Here is an 18,744-nt window from a genome sequence, read left to right as displayed (position 1 = left end):
GCAAGGACAAAAAACCAAACACCGCATGTTCTCACTCATAGGTGGGAATTGAACAATGAGAACTCATGGACACAGGAAGGGGAACATCACACTCCGGGGACTGTTGTGGGGTGGGGGGAGGGGGGAGGGACAGCATTAGGAGATACACCTAATGCTAAATGACGAGTTAATGGGTGCAGGAAATCAACATGGCACATGGATACATATGTAACAAACCTGCACATTGTGCACATGTACCCTAAAACCCTAAAGTATAATAAAAAAAAAAATTACGGAAAAAAACCAAAACCAAAACCAAAAACAAAAACAAAACAAAAAAACAAATACTGTACTCTGCAGTGTACTGTATTCAATAAATTACATGAGATATTAAAAAAAAGAAACTGAAAAACAGAAGAGGATAATTATAAAATCTTGAAACTTCAGCTTATTATAAAGTTCTTGCAAGATTTCAAAAGTATGATCCAGTCACAAAATAGTTAAAAGGAAAAAAGTATATTCCACTGGTAAATTATGAGAACTTTTTAAATAAAAAGATTGTAGAAAACACATATATGTGCTTTCATGGAATGTTAGAATATAAAAATTTTTATTTCTTAAATCAGGAAAGACGCCTCATGGCAGAGCTTAAAGACTTATTTATTACAGTATGGAAAACCCAAAATTTAAAAAAACTTTTTAAAGCTTTTACATTTTGATGCTCTTGCTTATACTTCTTACCCACAAAATAAGTTCAACTTAAGGAAAAGACAAGTCTTTTCAATTGTTACACTGACATTTCAATTGTTACATTTCTGTTCATTTCTGTGCTTTTTGTGTTTGAAAAGACAAATCATTGTGAGGTAAACAGATTTTCTAGTTTTTAGATAAGCCCTATTTATCTAACTAGATTACTAAAATTCCTTGGAATTATCAGGTAATTAATAGGGAAGAGGGCTGATGTATACAAACTAGTATGTAATTAAAATATAAGTCAGCCATGAAATGAAAACTTATTTTCCTGAGACAAAGACATTTCTGGATAATATTTTTTAAAAGAATAGTTAAAAAAAGTAAAAAAAAAAAAAGAACAGTTAAAAAGTTAAAAAGAATACTCCTAACACAACCACTTCAATGGCTAAAATGGTGAGAAATTAAAACTTGTCCTGAATTGTTTTCTATTTCAGAGACATTTAATCATTTCAAAAAGTTGTAATTACACTTTCAGGAAAAAACACCCGTGACACCAAATCTTTCTCATATGTACCCTATCCCTTCCATTCCTTTTGTAAAAGTTTTGGCATAGGCCCTTATCATTGCTCATTAGGACTATATATTAATAGCCTCTCTCAGGATTCCCATCTATTGTTAACCCACCTTTTGTTCAGAGTTTACTATGAGCAACACAGTATGAAAGAAACTTTAGAGTTAGGGTCCTCTCTTGATTTGTTGTTATATACCACGGATCCCACTACAAAAGTTGAGAATGGCTCTTGAATGGTCCAGATGCTTTAATCTGGACCATTCACACCTAGTGTAGGCCTGTATCAACCTAAGAAAATCTAAAGTGCTTTCAAAAGAGTCAACCAACTGTGAAATACTCCCCAGAATTCCAGTCAGTGGCAGGGTAGTACTGGCAGGACCAAAGTGATCTTCTATTGATAAGAACGAGCTTCCCAACACAGATCACTTCTTCTGCCTCCTAAATCTACATCTAATTTGGATCACTTCTCATAAACTAGTGACAGCAGCAAGATGGAAGTGGCACAGGGCTATGTTAATAATATAAAGAGAAGTTTCTAGAAACATTCTATAGGGCTAGAAGGACATAGTTTAATATCCATTACAATCAAGAATAAGTAAATGTGCTCCCTTTTTTTTAATTGTCAAGACATTTATTGTGTTAACATGTGAGACATACAATTTGCTCAGTAAAAATAGCACATGAAAAAATATTATGAGTTTATATTCATAAAGAAATGAGTATGTTATTACCTCTTTTTCTTGCTTGCTCGGGACTATTAATATGACAAGGTTGGAATGTGCACAACCTTATGGAGGTTTGCCCAGGAATTTCAGCACAATTTAATGAAGTCAGAATGTGGTTTATCCCAACAAAACCATACAAAGTAAAATTAAGAAGAGAAAAGTGGAGGATCTGCACCAGCATTTGCTCTGTGCCAACTCCTTTGATTCTCTTTTTGGAGAAAGAGACAGTTAAAAAAAAAAAAAGAGAGTGGGAGAATATATGTAATAATGGGAATCCTAAGAGATATGGGAACAGATCAGGTCGACATCTTTATCTCCATTGTCCTAATTAAATCAATTATTAAGGCAGACAACAGATTTGACTAGAAGTTACATACTGAAGGTTTTAATAATACCTATGGTTTATGTGTGAGGAGGTAGGCATACAGCAAATACTCTCATATATATATGATTATATATATATATGAAGTAGTATATATACTATATACATGTATATATCATATATATGTATATATATGTAGTATATATATATAGTGTGTATATATTTACACTAAGTAAAAAAATCTAACCACAGAATGTACATATAATTCCCATTTGTATAAAAATCCATTTTGGGGTGCATACATGTTTATGTAGAGAATATTTCTAGAAAATTACACAATTATTTATCAAGATAGCTTTCCTCTAAAGAACAAGACTAGGAAAGTCGGAGGAATGGAGAAAGTTTTCCTCTTCACTGCTCTCTCCACTATTTGAAATTTTATCCTGAATATGTGTTACTTTTATGATGCAAAAATATTTAAGAAAAGGAAAAATGCATTTGAAGATAGCTTCATCTATCATATTCTATTCATCTAACTTTACACTAGTTTAAGATAAAACAAACGCAATAAATACCTAACAAACATGTCTAACACATTTATTGACTATCTTCTAGGCTACTGTGTTCCAGGACTGTTTCAGGCAGTGAAAACACAGTGAAGAACAAGTAATATCCTCAAAGTGGAAATCAAAAGTCTTTTTTAAAAAATGGAATTACTGGCCAGGCATGGTGGCTCACACCTAAAATCCCAGCACTTTGGGAAGCCAAGGTGGATGGATCACCTGAGGTCAGGGGTTCCAGACCAGCCTGACCAACATGGTGAAACCCGTCTCTACTAAAAAAGTACAAAATTAGCCAGGTGTGCTGGCACATGCCTGTAATCCCAGCTACTTGGGAGGCTGGGGCAGAAGAATCGCTTTAACCCAGGAGACAGAGGTTGCAGTGAGCTGAGATTGCACCATTGCACTCCAGCCTGGGCAACAAGAGCGAAACTCCATCACACACACACACACACACACACACAAAAAAGGAATTATAAATTCCCGTTTATTTCTTTATGAATGAGACAGAGTTTCATTATGTTGTCCAGGCTGGATTTGAACTCTTGGGCTCAAGCAATCTTCTGGCCTCAGCCTCCCAAGTAGCTAGGACTACAGGCATGTGCCACCATGCCTGGCTTAAAGAAAAGTCCTTAAAGTAGAAAATAAAGGCAACAGCTTCCAGCCCCTTCCCATCCCAGCTCCTATTCCAGGTCCCTTGAAAGGATATTCCTAGTCATGGCATTCTAGAATTTGGACTGTGATTAGCAATGGCTGTGGTGTTTTAGCAGTGACCATTTTTAGACAAGGTGTTGACTCAGCTGAGGCCGAGACAAGGGTCTTTTCCAGGGAAAGTTGACAGGCTTGGATTCAATCTCCAGGTACCATCCAACATGAAAGATGAGCCGGCCACAGCAGTCATATCTGTTACCATGGCTCCAGTCCTCTTACAGTGTTCCTTCCCCTGTTCCTGCTTTCAGAGCTGGGCCAGGTCTTCACCAGGCACCTCAGATTGTTACATCAAGGGTGGGGGCTTACTTCCCACTGGCCCATTAACTAAGATCCTCTCTGGGAAGTAGTGGTCCAACTACTATTGGCTCAATCTCTTTATGAAGTCTGGATTTTCAGTATCATACTATTCAACTTTTGTTATTATAACAATTTATAAACAGGCAGACGTGCTTCCCTTTCCTTATTTGCCATGGAAAGATAATACAATAATATCATTTAGGAATATCCCCAAACAACAATTCGCTATTGTCTTATGCTTATTTGGCCAAGAGCAGGTGAAGCTAACACATTTAAAAATAAAAGGTATACTGTACTTAAAAAAAACTCGAACACTTGAAATGTCCACAACACTTGAAAGAGTCTTGTAACAATCATCCAATGGAGCTACTGACTCCACATTTTACGCTATTAATCTCAGCCTCTTAAAGCAGAGGTCTACAAGAAACACTGAGGACACACTATGCACGATGATGGAGAAAGGAGTAAGGATCACCATAGACAATCAAAATAATAGAATTAATAATGACAGAAAATGATGATGAAAAAATGGTTCAATAGGCCACCATGAGAGAGAGAGAGGCTTGTCTTTTTCCCACTTACCACCACCTCTACCTGCAAGCATCACCGGACTTCATGCTGAGAGCTTCAGTGGGAGAATTGGAAAAGTTTAAAAAGTAGGAAATAAGAATGGGGCCAGAAAAAGTTTAGGCTACTGAGCTGCTGAAGCCCAGGATGCTGTCTGCCCAGGATGCATTCTTACTTCTGGAGAGAACAAGAGTTCTGGAAAGGCCCAGTCAGAGTTGGAAAGTGGGTTAAGGCTTTACTCTGGGTTCAACAGTAGTTGGGGGAATTAGCCCCTTTCAGGTTTCCTCCTATGTGGCCTGGTCTTGTTCAGTAGGAGGGGAGAAGAGGTAGGGATTCTTTGAGATGTAGTATATAATGAAGAAACCCAAAACTGAAGTGCAAACACAGGAAGTTACAAAAACGATTGCAAACATTAATTTGCATCTTATTATTAAATAAGTGCCACAATACTGCCAGAAATAATAATGCACAGTAAAACCTTTGAAATGACTAATTTTCATTCTGTAGAATTTGCTCTGGCTATAAAATATATTAATATTTCTGTGTGTGTGTGTGAGTGTATGTACATACACATAAACAGCCATCATATGGAAAACTTGAAAGCAAATTTTTAATATGGAAGCTCAAAAAATTTAAGCATTATATAAAAAATAAGTGTAATCTATGGAATATGTACCCTCTCATCAATAGGCATGGTTAAATGTCTCCCCTCTCCCTGCATTTTCTAGGTGAAGTCAAATAGTATTATTGCTGGTAGCCATTCTTATTTTTGAGACAGGGTCTCACATTGTTGCCCAGGCTGTAACACAGTGGTGCAATCAGAGCTCACTGCAGCCTCTACCTCCCAGGCTCAAGCGATCCTTCCACCTCAGCACCCCCAGTAGCAAAACCCACAGGGGTGTGCCACCACACCAGCTAATTTTTGTTTTTGTTTTTTGTAGAGACAGTGTTTCACCACGTTGCCCAGGCTGGTCTCAAATTCCTGAGCTCAAAAGATCTGCACACCGCACGCAGCCTCTCAAAGTGCTGGGATTATAGGCATGAGCCCCCACCCGACCTGGTAGCACTTCTTGCTCCTTCCTTCCCCCCTTCCTCTGGTCCTCCCTCCCTCTTTCCTTTTCTTTCCTTTCCTCATTTCCCTTTCCCTTTCCTTTCCTTTCCTCCCTTCCTTTCCAGACAGCCCTGTTGCCTAAGCTGGAGTACAATAGCATGTGCAGCCTCAACTTCCTGGGCTCAAGCAGTCCTCTCACCTCAGCCTCCCGAGTATCTAGGACCACAGGTGAGCAACCAACCAAGCCTGGGCTAATTTTTTTTTTTTTTTTCCAGTGGAGATGGGGTATTGCTATGTTGCCCAGGCCAGTTTTAAACTCCTGCCCTCAAGTGATCTTCCTGCCTTGGCCTCCTCAAGTATTGAGATTACATCTTTCTTTAGATTAAAAAAAAAAAAAAGTAGTCCAGCTTCATTGGTACCAGCAAAACTTACTTCCTAAGGTACACACAGAGGTTGTCTATAATTAGAAAATGAAAAAGTAAAATAAATTGTTAAGATACAATTATATTTATCCAACAGAACATTAAGGGAGAAAAATCATTCTATGTCTTTTTTTTTTTTTGAGATCGAGTCTCGCTCTGTCGCCCAGGCTGGAGTGCAGTGGCGTGATCTCGGCTCACTGCAAGCTCCACTTCCTGGGTTCACGCCATTCTCCTGCCTCAGCCTCCTGAGTAGCTGGGATTACAGGTGCGCACCACCACACCTGGATAATTTTTGTATTCTTAGTAGAGACGGGGTTTCACCATATATTGGCCAGGCTGGTCTCGAACTCCTAACTTTGTGATCCGCCCACCTCAGCCTCCCAAAGTGCTGGGATTACAGGCATGAGCCACCAAGTCCAGCCTATGCTGTGTCATATTGTGAGCCAAGCAGAACTTCTGTACCTCAATATCTTGTTAAACTAATAAGTACCACTCAGTTTATTAGTGCTATATGCAGTTTTCAGTTAGGGAACTAATGATACGGAGGTACAACATTCATAATGTTTCTCTTTGGCATGTTATTTACCTCTTGTTACCTATTTTGATATGTGCTTGAATAAATGATTCATCATCACTAATTTCTGCTGTCAGACCTACTAGTCACCCAGGTCTGACTTGAATGGAAACGAGAATGTAAAAGTGAAGTGGTCTGAGAATGACAGCCTCTCTTGAAGGGCAGGTAAAGGTTCAGTGACCTTTGGGCACACTGCTCCATTCTGGTGAATCACTGCTTTGGGGAGGCAATAGACCCTGTGGCTCATAAAATCTGATGATATTAAGAAGAGAGAAGGAATTCACAAATAGATGTCAGGGTCACTGCTACTTTAAAAATTCAAGTATAAGGAAAAAATATCATATTTTAAAATGAATTACTAATGTTGTTTTTTCTTTTAAAACTATGGAGGAAAACCTATACCATACAGATGTTCATTACTTATTCAATGTACACTACTGGGAGATAAACAGAACTGTTAGAATACAAAAATGCCAAGGGTAATTCAACTACTGCAGTGTAAGTGTGGCATAACTGATTCGTCATGACATACAGTTTTCTAAAAGCTATTCTGTTAGAAGGCAATAAATGAGTGCATAAATGATTTATACTCTTCTGAACCACAGTTATTATTCAGTATTTTATTTTTAAAAATATATATACCCTATACTATTATGTTTATTCTCTGGAGTATAATAAAAACATAATTGAATTTGATGAAAAATAGACTTGATTCTAAATGTAGCATACAGCACATACAGCTACTTCCTTATTTGGTCCCTCGTGAAGATCAATGGTCACTTGAGGTGGTTCTGCTCTAGGTTCGTTTTAATATATGGGCAATAAAATATTTTTAATTTAAAAATTATATCCTATGTTCCATATTATATTTTCTTTTTAACACTAACATCTGAGTTTTGACCTAATAACTATTTTTTAATGCAAAATACAATGTTTTAATCACTGTTTTACTTTTAAATATGATTTCTTTTTGACTAGGTTAGGCAAAAAATTAAGTATGAATGGTTCATAAATAAAAATAAGCAATCCGGAACAAAAGCATCAGAGTTCAGTGACTTGTTTTATTCTGATGGAGCCTAAATGCCATTGTGAAGGAAATGGTTTACCTTTTTAAAAATATTTCAATTTTTAAAACTATAACCATCTCTGAAATTTAGGTAAATGTCTTGTTGATCTATTTAAGTAAATACTATTTTCATTTGTAAATTCCTTCATGTTAGAAACTGTCATAAAATACATAAATATATAACATGAAAGTTATATAAATACATAATTACCCTAAAGTTTAGTTATTTTATATTTATATGAAATATCAACTATACACTCTCAGTTTGGTGAAGTCTATCTCTAAAATACATATAAAATGTGTATATGTATAGGTATAGTATAAAGGGCAAATACAAATTAAAAATAAGAAGTTTAATTTTCCCTGTTGAAAATAAGGGAAAAGATTTCCCTCCTCTCCTTTCTCCTTAGAGCATTTACCTTAGAAAGCTTGTAATCATAGGCTAAGCATGGTGGCTCAAGCCTATAATCCCAGCACTTTGGGAGGCTGAGGCAGGTGGATCACCGGAGGTCAGGAGTTCAAGACTGGCCTGGCCAACGTCGTGAAAACCTGTCTGTACTAAAAATACAAAAATTAGCTGTGTGTGGCGGCGGGCACCTGTAATCCCAGCTATTTGAGAGGCTGAGGCACAAGAATCGCTTGAACTGGGCAGGCGGAGGTTGCAGTGAGCCGAAATCGTGCCATTGCACTCCAGCCTGGGTGACTCAATAAATAAATAAATAAATAAAAAGCCTGTACTTTTTCATCTTTTGCCTATACTTTTTCATAAGTACTTTTTCATCTTTTGCCATGTATCTATTCCTTGGAAGACTAGATATGCCTTTTGTCAGCAGTCCTTTTGTCAGCTTTGTGACCCAAGAATGTCCTTCTCAAGAACCTGGGAGCTATCTTCTTGAAATGTAAGCATCAAGGGAGATAGCTCCCCAATCTCCCTGTTCCTGTGGGAGAGTAAGAGCCTAACTTCAGTGGTTGCCTGTTCCAATTTGCAAAACTATCCCCTGTCATAAACATACAAAAAAGTTTCTTTCTCCTCAGGATAAAGCCAATTAGCTAATACAGGTGGTTTCCCCAATTACCATGGTAAAAAGTTAAGCTGAACTATGTGTGACAAAATGTGCTATCCAGTCTTCCTACCTGAGGACTAGTGATTGTTTATCTTGATAACATGTAATGTAATGGGCTGTATCTGCTTCACTATTTAAAGGGGTGGGATTCCCTTCCATTTTTGAAAGCTCTTAGCGAACTGCCTGAAATGCACATCACATTCTGGTTTTTAATGCTTATTCAATAATAAAAGTGTTTCTTTTTCCTTTCTCTACTACCTTCATGGAGAGGATTTCTGGGATGGGAGAAGATTTTGTTTTTAAGTATAATTCTCCAACAATATGCTATCTTTTGAATTTACTTATGCCCATTGTTATAATAACTAACTATTCTCATGTAAAGCAGAAGGAAAAATATCATAGGAACATTTCACTTACTCGGTTCAGTTTCTTTGGAAATTCAATGTAACTATATCTTAAATTTTAAAAAAAGAAATGCTATGTATCATTACACAATAGAAATTTTTACTGTGGTTCGCACATTTGTAACCCACATGAGGTAAATTAGAACCTTTGATCAAAAGGATGCAAATAAGTAACTGCCTGATTATAGGGTCCACAACTACATATGAAAACAGAGTCCTTTCTACCAAAGAACACGTATTAATGAGAAACCATTGAGCTGTCACTGTTTCCCCAAGTATTTGGTAACACGACTTTTTGGGATAGGTGATGACTAATCTAGTATAACAACTCTCTATAAAGTCTCTAGCCTCCTACTTAAGTGAGAAAGAATCTTAAAATGACCAATATTATGCAAAAATAATTTATTTTAATGTTCTGTTTTTAGTAACTCAAGCAGTCATGGCCGTACACTCTAACCATATTAATGAAAATCCAGGACATCAACATTGACAAGCTCTAAGAAAACATTAGTGCCAATTCAATAAACTTTAATTGCCTATTTCAAGATAGTGCTTCTATTTTCTAGTCTTAAAAATACTACTCAGATAAAGACAATCATGTAAACTTTAAGTGAGAGGGAAGTCTAATCAATATTTTGGGGGAAAGTTAATGATAATTAAAACCTAAAATTATCTAAGAGCAGGATACAAATAGACCAGGTAAATTTCATATAAGTGAAATGTGAAAACAGCTTGTTTTAAATAATTAACAATATTTACCTTGCAGCATTTTGTTCAATCTTTTCATCAATGTCACTGAAGATCTGCTCAAACTCCAAGTCTCCAGGAAATGAGTTTAACAAACAATGTAGGTCAAAAGAATTATGAGAATATTCATCATCCCAATCCATTCTGAGGAGCAAGAATAAATAATAAAACATGTCGGTTCCCCCACAATGGCCAGGGATAGGGGTGGGCAGAAATTCACCTCAAGTTGTGATACTAAACCAAAAATAATAATTCCCATTTACAGGCACAATGAAATATAGCAGTTGGAGAACCAGGGTATTATAAAGCTAGGTAGAATGTTTCGTTATTTAAATTTCATGAGGTGTGACCTAATTTTCGCACTTCTGTATTGTTTGAAAGCTGAACAAAACAGCAGCCCTCAGAGAGTACTTAAGCATCCTGCAGCTTCTCACTATAGCCAAGAACTGTACTGGAAGTGACAGAGCCCACAGACCACTGTGAACAAGGGTGGGTGCAGCAAAAATTTAATACCTTCCCTCAACCCTTGTCAGTATACTCACCTGGAAATTGTAGCCTTAGACTTTTTGAAGCTTCACCCCGCTGGGTCTATTTATACATGAAGGATGCGAAACTGTCCTTGAGTTCCTCTAGCACCTGTTGACAACCTCAGTATGGATACCTAAATAAAAACTGAATGATATGATACTCCTTCTTGAGGCACATGCATTTGCCCACCATCAAAGCTTTAATCATTCATTCTCTCTATATACTGAATGTTTGATAGGTTATATGCACTGCTGTAGAGGCTGGGATATAGCTGCAATAAATTAAATTCCCTGCCCTCATGGAGTTTTTATTCTAGTGGGGAAGATAGATTGTTTACAACACATAAACAGATATATTTAATCAAAAATCACATGGTGAGAAGTGCTATAAGAACAAGTAAAGCATGGCAATGGTCTAGATTAAGAGTGATGGAGCAAGGACAGAGTGTGAGCTATTTTATTTAGGAATATCAGGGAAGGTCTCTGAAGTGGTGACATTTGAGTAGAAGAAATAAGTGCAGAAGCTATGGGGAAAGAAGTAAGTGGGAAAGACAAACTAGCTTCTTGATTGCTTTGGCCAAGAAATGACTCTTACCACATCTGCTTTAATGTGGTTAAGAGCTCTCTTGTGAGAGCTAGTCACATGACCCTACCTGGCTGCGAAGGTGTCTGGGAAATGCTGCCACTGGCTGGGCATTTGATTCCAGGAAAGCTGTATGCCATGAATGGAGATCACTAATCTTTGGTAGACAGCTAGCCTTTCTGCCACTACCATTCATTTGGTTAAACTTGATTCTCCACTTTCAGGCTATTGATTTGCCTCAAATGTCTAAATGATCCATGGTGATCCATTCTTGTTTACTGACAAAGGACTAGGTTGATACATATTGGTAGCTAGCAGGGATTTTCTCTACTGTTAAGAGGTTGTTTTATCCAAAAGGTCTCTCCCGCCAGAGCAGGAACGTTGATTCAGACACTACGTGAGTGAATGCTGTGTATCAGTGGGTATCTCCTTAGGATTTGTGAACAGAAGCAAGCACATATCTGATGATTTGCATAAGTGACCAACCAAGAGTACATTACAGCTACAGTGGAATTGCCAGAGGTGTGTGAACCACAGCAACTCCATCTTGAATAGGAGCTGGGTAAAATAAGGCTGAAACCTACTGGACTTCATTCCCAGATGGTTAAGGCATTCTAAGTCACAAGATGAGATAGGAGGTCAGCACAAAGTACAGATCATGATCTTGCTGATAAAACAGCTTGCAGTAAAGAAGCCAGCCAAAACCCATCAAAACCAAGATGGCCACGAGAGTAACCTCAGTTGTCCTCACTGTTACACTCCCACTAGTGCCATGACAGTTTACAAATGCCATGGCAATATCAGGAAGTTACCCTATATGGCCTAGAAAGGGGAGGCATGAATAATCCACCCCTTGTTTGGCATATCATCAAGAAATAACCATAAAAAATGGGCAACCAGCAGCCCACAGGTCTGCTCTGTCTATGGAGTAACCATTCTTTTATTCCTCTACTTTCTTAATAAACTTGCTTTCACTTTACTCTATGGACACCCTGAATTCTTTCTTGCACAAGATCCAAGAACCCTCTCTTGGGGTCTGGATCAGGACTCCTTTCCTCTAGCATCTTTCTGGTGACCACAGAATGGACTATAATAAGGAAACCCCCAACCCAAAGGCTAATTTGGGCAAGTGGTGGGGCCTAGTAACATCTTTCTGGTAAACCCCAAAGGGATGATACTGAAGAAACCCCCCAATCCAAAGGAAATGGACCACAGCACTGATCAGACAACTGTGGGTAAGTGGTGGGGTACCCAGGTAAATAATGGGATTGGGTTAGAGGCTCAACTTAGGGGAGTCAGAGTCTCTCCTAAGACACTGGGTTAGAGTCCCCTCTTAATAAAAGGCAAGGATGCTTGGCCAACCTTGGATTAGAGACCCAACTTAGGAGGGTTAGGTTTCCTTATAAGATTTAGGGGGTTAGAGGCCTCTCTTGATTAAGTCCCTTTTGGCTAAGAATGGGTTTGGCACTATGGGATGTGAACTGCTATTCTCTTTGGATTAATCTGCCTTGCACTCTTTGCTGATGGCAATGGGTTACAGGATTAGGCATGTACAGGATCATAGGACATGGGGAGCTTTTTCCTCCCCAAAAAGGGAAAAACTTGAGAGCTGATGGAACTGCTGGAAAAGATCCCTTTGCGACCAATAAGTGGCCACCTGAACTTTTGAACAATGGGTAGGTCTTTCTCTAGTCTCCCTGAACTCTTTGCCTTCCCCACCCTGCCTGAGGCAATGCTTTCCTTTTTCTCTCTGTGCAAACCGGTTGAATGAATGGTAAAAATCAGTGTTTATCTCCTACAAAGTTTTTATTAATGGGAAAAAGGACTTGTGAAGCTAGTCTTAAGCTGCAGTGAATCTGGTGTACTTTGTGTGTCTTTCTGTATTGTTCTGTCATGAACAGGAGTACCTTAGGATAGAACACGGGCTTAGGACACCTGTAAGCCCACTTTTCAAGATGGCCCAGCAAACTGTCAGTTACAAACTTTGCTGCAAGTCCCTGAAAAAAACTGGATAAGGTTTCCCTCTTGTCTTGTATGTCCTTGGGAGCTTGACCTTGTAACCACATGATAGTACTTTCTCTTGGTCTCTGCCATCACAGTGGCGGCCCAGGTTCAGGGTCCAATCCCCACCTTAGGGAATGAGTCCTCTATCTTCTGTCTGTGTATTTATATGTGTTGTGTGTGTGATGTTTATATGTGAAAGAGCTTTGATTAATTGGCTTAATAATAAGATCTGAAATCAAATATTTTGTCAGAAAAGTAATAAGTGTAATGCCTTTCATTTAGTTCACATGACTGAAGTAATATTTGGGAAATAAAGACAGTTTTAAACATTATTGGTAAATAAAAATATCTTCAAAAATGTAAACATTGGGTCTAAATTATGTGGGTCAGATATTAAGTTTGCTAAATACTTTAAGGTCATAAACTGCTTAACTTTGAAAAATTATTCAATTTGTTTCGGAGCATTAGATTCTAGATAAGGCCTGGGTATATGTGAAATCAACCATGACCCCTAGCTATGCAAAGAAGGTTATGAAGAAAAGAAATTTTACGTAAGAAATGCTCTTGTATGTAAATTTTTATCCTAAAGTAAAATAACTGGTTGTTTAAAAAGAGAGATGTTTAAGACAAGTCGGAAAGTCCAAGTACGTCATAGATTGTCTGTGTAAGTTGTGAAAGAATTTATGAAAGGGAATTTATGTAAGAAATGTACAATTTAAAGGTGATTAGGCCTCCTAACTGCTTCATAAAATGTCACTATGACTCTTAACTGTACAACTTGCCTGTTTTACAGCTAGGTAAGGCCTGGGACATGTGGAGTTAGATGCTGGAAAGAGTCAGACCTTATCTGCACTTCTGTCTGGGTCCCAGGCTCCACACCTAGTACAAAATTTAAAATCCCATACTTACCAAAGTTTTTACCAAAAGTAAAAGTCGCTAAGAGTTAATACTTAACACGTAATTGAAACTATTGAAAAACAGTCTACACACAAGGCCTGTAAGGAAAGTAGAATATACTTTTGGTAAAAGATTATAAGAAGTCATGGGAATGTAGATTTATTTACTTTTTGGCTAAAGGATTGTTTTAAGTTAGATAAAATAAGGCTGAAGGTTTAAACAAGTTGTGGAAGTTTTGTGAAAAATTAATCTTGTAAAAAAAATTTGGTGTGTGAACATATTGGCTAAAGTTAAAGGGGTATTATTCAGTGTTTCCATACATTAGAATAAAAGCACAACAGGTTTTCCTTAGGGCAAAAACCCGCTTTTAATCTGCTCTTTAACAAAAATTGTAAAGGGTTATAAAATATTTATGAGAATCTTACCTTATGGTCAAACTGATTAAAATTGAATACATTTGTCTGTAAGGTTTCATTAAGAATTTGGTTTGACACCAATAATGCACTAATGCAACAGTGACATTTAGCTTATTTAGTATAAAGTCATACAGGAAGTATTATCAAATGTAAAATGGTGTTTCGTTTTCTTTGGGCTGTATTTGTATAAATATGTTATTGGTATATGTTCCAAAATTATGGGAAACTTATAATTCTAAAATGACTTAGTGTATGTTATTAAATAATTATAATCATTACATAAAATTATTGTATGCTACAGAGGTAGCCAAATTTCTTTGTCAATTATGTTTTTAACTGTGACTGTCCTAAGATGTTTTGTCATCCACAGACAATTGTTGTCTTGTTTTGGTCCTCTTTAGTAGGTGCTTTATAATCAATTATACAACTCTGGCAGATATTCTTGAATGCAGATTTTCTGATAACTTTGGAAACTGACATCAGAATAGAGGAAAAAACTTTCAGGACTCTCATGGAGAGCTGAAATGTTCATGACTATCAAACACAAGTTAACTGCATTGACTAAACTAATAGAAGTCTAAAATAATCTTTTTAACATTTTGCTTAAAATGTTGCTGATCCTTTGTTTTGTTTTTCAGAATCAAGAAAACTTTCATTTTGAGCTATTTACAGCTTTAAACAATTGAGTAAAGTATACTCCTGTGAACAAAATTTGGGGCATATTTGTTTCTCTCCATGTGATTTCTCTAGAATTTGGAAACTATTTTTGAATGTTCTTAATTTATGGCAATATGGTTATTTGCATAAGTGCAATAATCATCTGTTTTTGGCCAGGCACAGTGGCTCATGCCCATAGTCCCAGCACTTTGGGAGTCCGAGGCAGAGGGATCACCTGAGGTCAGGAGTTTGAGACCAGCCTGGTCAACATGGCGAAACCCCATCTCTACTAAAAATACAAAAATTAGCCAAGCATCGTGGTGGGTGCCTGTAATCCCAGCTACTCAGGAGGGTGAGGCAGGAGAATCACTTGAACCTAGGAGGCAGAGGTTGCAGTGAGCCAAGATCGCGTCATTGCACTCCAGCCTGGGTGACGGAGTGAGATTCCCTCTCAAAAAAAAGAAAAAAAAAAAGAATCTGTTTTCATCTGTAACAGGACACAAAGGACACAATAACCAGTTTCTGGTTATTTTACCAAGGCTTTGACTGGAATGGTGTGCATTCCTTTAAGGAATCAAACTTGACTTGTAAAGCCAATAAAAGCCTGTTGGAGAACTGGCCTCATACCTTGTCTACACAGTCTCTGCGTACAGTGTTTCTGTCCTGTGGTAAGTAAAGAATGTCACTTTCTAATAGATCCAGGAGTTCCAAGTTATCTTGGGACCTTAAAAGGAGAGGAATTTACTCAACTCATAGGTATTTGAGGGTACAAGCCCATGACTTCGCTTGGCTTTAACAAAGTCTTGAGGTCAGGTGTAGTGGCTCATGCCTGTAATCCCAGGATTTTGTGAGGCCAAGACGGGAGGATCTCCTGCAGTTGGGAGTTTGAGACCAGCCTGGCCAACATGGAAAAACCTTGTATCTACTAAAAATACAAAAATTAGCTGAGTGTGGGGCACGTGCCTGTAATCCCAGCTACTCAGGGGGCTAAGGCAGGAGAATTGCTTGAGCCCAGGAGGCACAGGTTGCAGTGAGCTGAGATCATGCCACTGTACTCCAGCCTGGATGACAGAGTGAGACTCTGTCTCAATAAATAAGTAAATAAATAAAAATAAAATAAAAAAGGCTTGAGATTCCTCACTGATGCTTGAGAAAATAAAATTTAAAAGTCTTGAGATTCCTTACTGATTCCTACTGATGCTTTCTGACTGAGCTCTACCCTGAACACAAGAGACCCTAATAGATAGGCAGGAATATCATCACCCCTATTCAGCCTGAAGAAGTTATGGAAGATGGATCTTCCTCCCTCTGCAACATTTAGGATTAAGGGCTAAGGGTTAAAATAGCTTTCAGTAGGATTAAATTTAGGATTAAGGGCTAAGGGATAAAACAGCTTACAGTAAAGAAGCCAGCCAAAATCCATCAAAACCAAGATGGCCACAAGAGTGACCCCTGGTCATCCTCACTGCTACACTCCCATCAGCACCATGACAGTTTACAAATGCCATGGCAACATTAGAAGTTACCCTATATGGTCTAGAAAGGGAAGGCATGAATAATCCACCCATTGTTTAGCATATCATCAAGAAATAACCATAAAAATGGGCAACTAGCAGCCCATGGGGCTGCTCTGTCTATGGAGTAGCCATTCTTTTATTCCTCTACTTTCTTAATACACTTGCTTTCACTTTACTCTATGGACTCACCCTGAATTCTTTCTTGTGCAAGATCCAAGAACCCTCTCTTGGGGTCTGGATAGGGACCTCTTTCCTGTAACGGAATAATTTATTTTTCTCACTGTGGATTCGTTCTGCTTCTTTGTTCTTTCCCATGCCTTGGTAGAGGCCCGGAAGTAACCTAGAATCTGTTCTGCTTCTCATATTGTGTTCAACACTAATAGCTATATGTGCTAACCACCTAGATTTTCAACTTTGTTGAGAAAACATTTCAAGGAAGCAAATCCTATAGCACAATGAGAGGAAGGGGCTAACCTATTTAGCTGCTCATAAACACTTCTTCAGCGCCTTCCCTCCTTGATGACTACCCTGTAGCCTACTTCATTCTGTTATTTTTGTCTTGGAAGTTGGCATTACTCCAGGGAATGGCTCTTACTACCATAGCAACTTCCTCTTTTGCATGTTGTAGAGTGTTGTTTCCATGCCTCGAGTTTCTTCATTGGTCTGAGCCTCTTTACTTTCTATCTTCCAGAAATATCCCAATGGCACCTCAAATTTCTTTCAGGTTTGCTTTACTACATGTCTTTACTGACATTTCAATAGGATTTCAGGAGGGAAGAAAAGTAAATATACGTGCTTAGTCCTCTATCTTCAGAATTTTCTACCTTTTAATGTCTCATACTAAGGCAAATATGCAAAAAATTATGAGACTTTTGAACATCTGAAATTGATGTACAGAGTCTGAGGAAGGCAGAGCAAGAAGCCTGAATAGAAGATGTCACCAAGGGTTCTCCGTGCAGGAACACCAAATTTTAACAACTAAGTACACACAAAAAGCAGTGTTATAAGAGTCAAAAATCAGGTAAAGTTATGTGGTTTTAACTTCCTATCACTGAAAGAGGCACCAAGAGGATAGAAAACACATTGCTGACATCACCCTCCCTCATCCCTTGGCAGCAACCGCATAGTGTGGAAAGACAATCTATGCACTTAGGAGAGGGAGAGCACAGTGACTGGTGTGGGGGTGGGGTGGGCTGGCATTGAACTCAGTGCTGCTCTGTCACAGTGGAGAGCAAAGCTGTGCTGGGCTCAGCTGACACCCACCCATGGAGGGAACATTTGAACCAGCCATGGCCAGAAGGGAATCTCCCATCCCAGTGATCAGAACTTGAGTTTCTTTGCAATCTTCACCACTACAGGCTGCGGTGCTCTGGGGTCATAAACTTGAAAGGGAGTCTAGGATACAAGGATGGCTATTCCTAGGCACACCCTTGTGCTGTGCTGGGCTTAGAACCAGTGGACTAAGGCAGTACATGACTTATGGAGACACCAGCTGGGACAGCTAAGGGAGTGCTTGTGCCATCCCTCCTCCAACCCCAGGCAGCACATCTCACAGATGCAAAAGACACTCGTTCCTTCTGCTTGAGGAGAGGAGAGTGAAGAGTAAAGAGGACTTTGTCTTGCATCTTGGATACTAGCGCAGCAATAATAGTGCAGGGTACCAGGCAGACTTGTGAGGTCCCTATTCCAGGCCCTAGTTCCTAGATGACATTTCTAGACAAATCCTGGGCCAGAAAGAAACCAGCTGCCTTGAGGAGAAGGACCCAGTCCTGGCAGTATTCATTGCCCGCTGACTAGAGAGCTCTTGATCCCTGGATAACTAACAATGCTATCCAGGTAGTATACTGTGGGCCTCAGGTGAGATTCCTAGATATGTTGACTTTAGGTGAAACCTAGCATATTCCCAGCTGTGATGACTATGGTGAAAGACTCCTGCTTGAGAAAAACAGGGGGAAAAGTAAAAGGGACTTAGTCTTGCTCTTTAGGTACGAGCTCAGTCACAGTGGGGTAGAGCACTAAGTGGGCTCTTGAGGTCCCCAAGTCCAGGCCTAGGCTCTTGGATGGCATTTCTGGCCCTGCCCTGGGCCAGATGGGAGTCCACTGTCCTGAAAGGTAGTCTCATGCCTGGCAATATTCATGACAAGCTGACTGACTGAAGAGCCCTTGGGCCCTATGGGAACATTGGCTGTAGCCTGGCAATAGTCCATTTGGGCCTGTGGTGATGGTGGACACAGAGTGAGGCTCCTCTGCCTGTGGAAAGGGGAAGGAACAGTGGGAAGGACTTTGTCTTGTGGTTTGAGGGTCAGCTTAGCCACAGTAGAACAGAACACCAGATAGATTTCTAAGGGTTTTGACTCCAATCTCTGGCTCCAAGACAGTAGCTATGAACC

At 38.8% G+C, this 18,744-nt stretch overlaps 1 protein-coding gene across 3 annotated transcripts in view; it reads right to left on the bottom strand.

The window, feature by feature from the left end:
• KIAA0825 (KIAA0825 ortholog) overlaps window positions 1–18,744 on the bottom strand; it is a 481,693-nt gene that overhangs the window by 400,282 nt on the left and 62,667 nt on the right. For 2 of the 3 annotated variants that reach the window (XM_032156819.2, XM_058440712.1), the window contains one exon: window positions 9,766–9,897. In XM_032156819.2, coding sequence (XP_032012710.1) covers window positions 9,766–9,896 — 131 coding nt within the window. In that variant the 5' untranslated portion in view covers window position 9,897. Of the gene's footprint in view, window positions 1–9,765; window positions 9,898–10,295; window positions 10,426–18,744 lie in introns of all 3 variants that reach the window. The other variant, XM_032156821.2, reaches the window with a different exon arrangement.

The sequence above is a fragment of the Hylobates moloch genome, unplaced genomic scaffold, assembly GCF_009828535.3.
Source record: "Hylobates moloch isolate HMO894 unplaced genomic scaffold, HMol_V3 SCAFFOLD_6, whole genome shotgun sequence".
Classification (NCBI taxonomy): Eukaryota; Metazoa; Chordata; class Mammalia; order Primates; family Hylobatidae; genus Hylobates; species Hylobates moloch.
The sequence above is the reverse complement of the archived record's forward strand: the minus strand, read 5'-3'. Positions and strand labels throughout refer to the sequence as shown.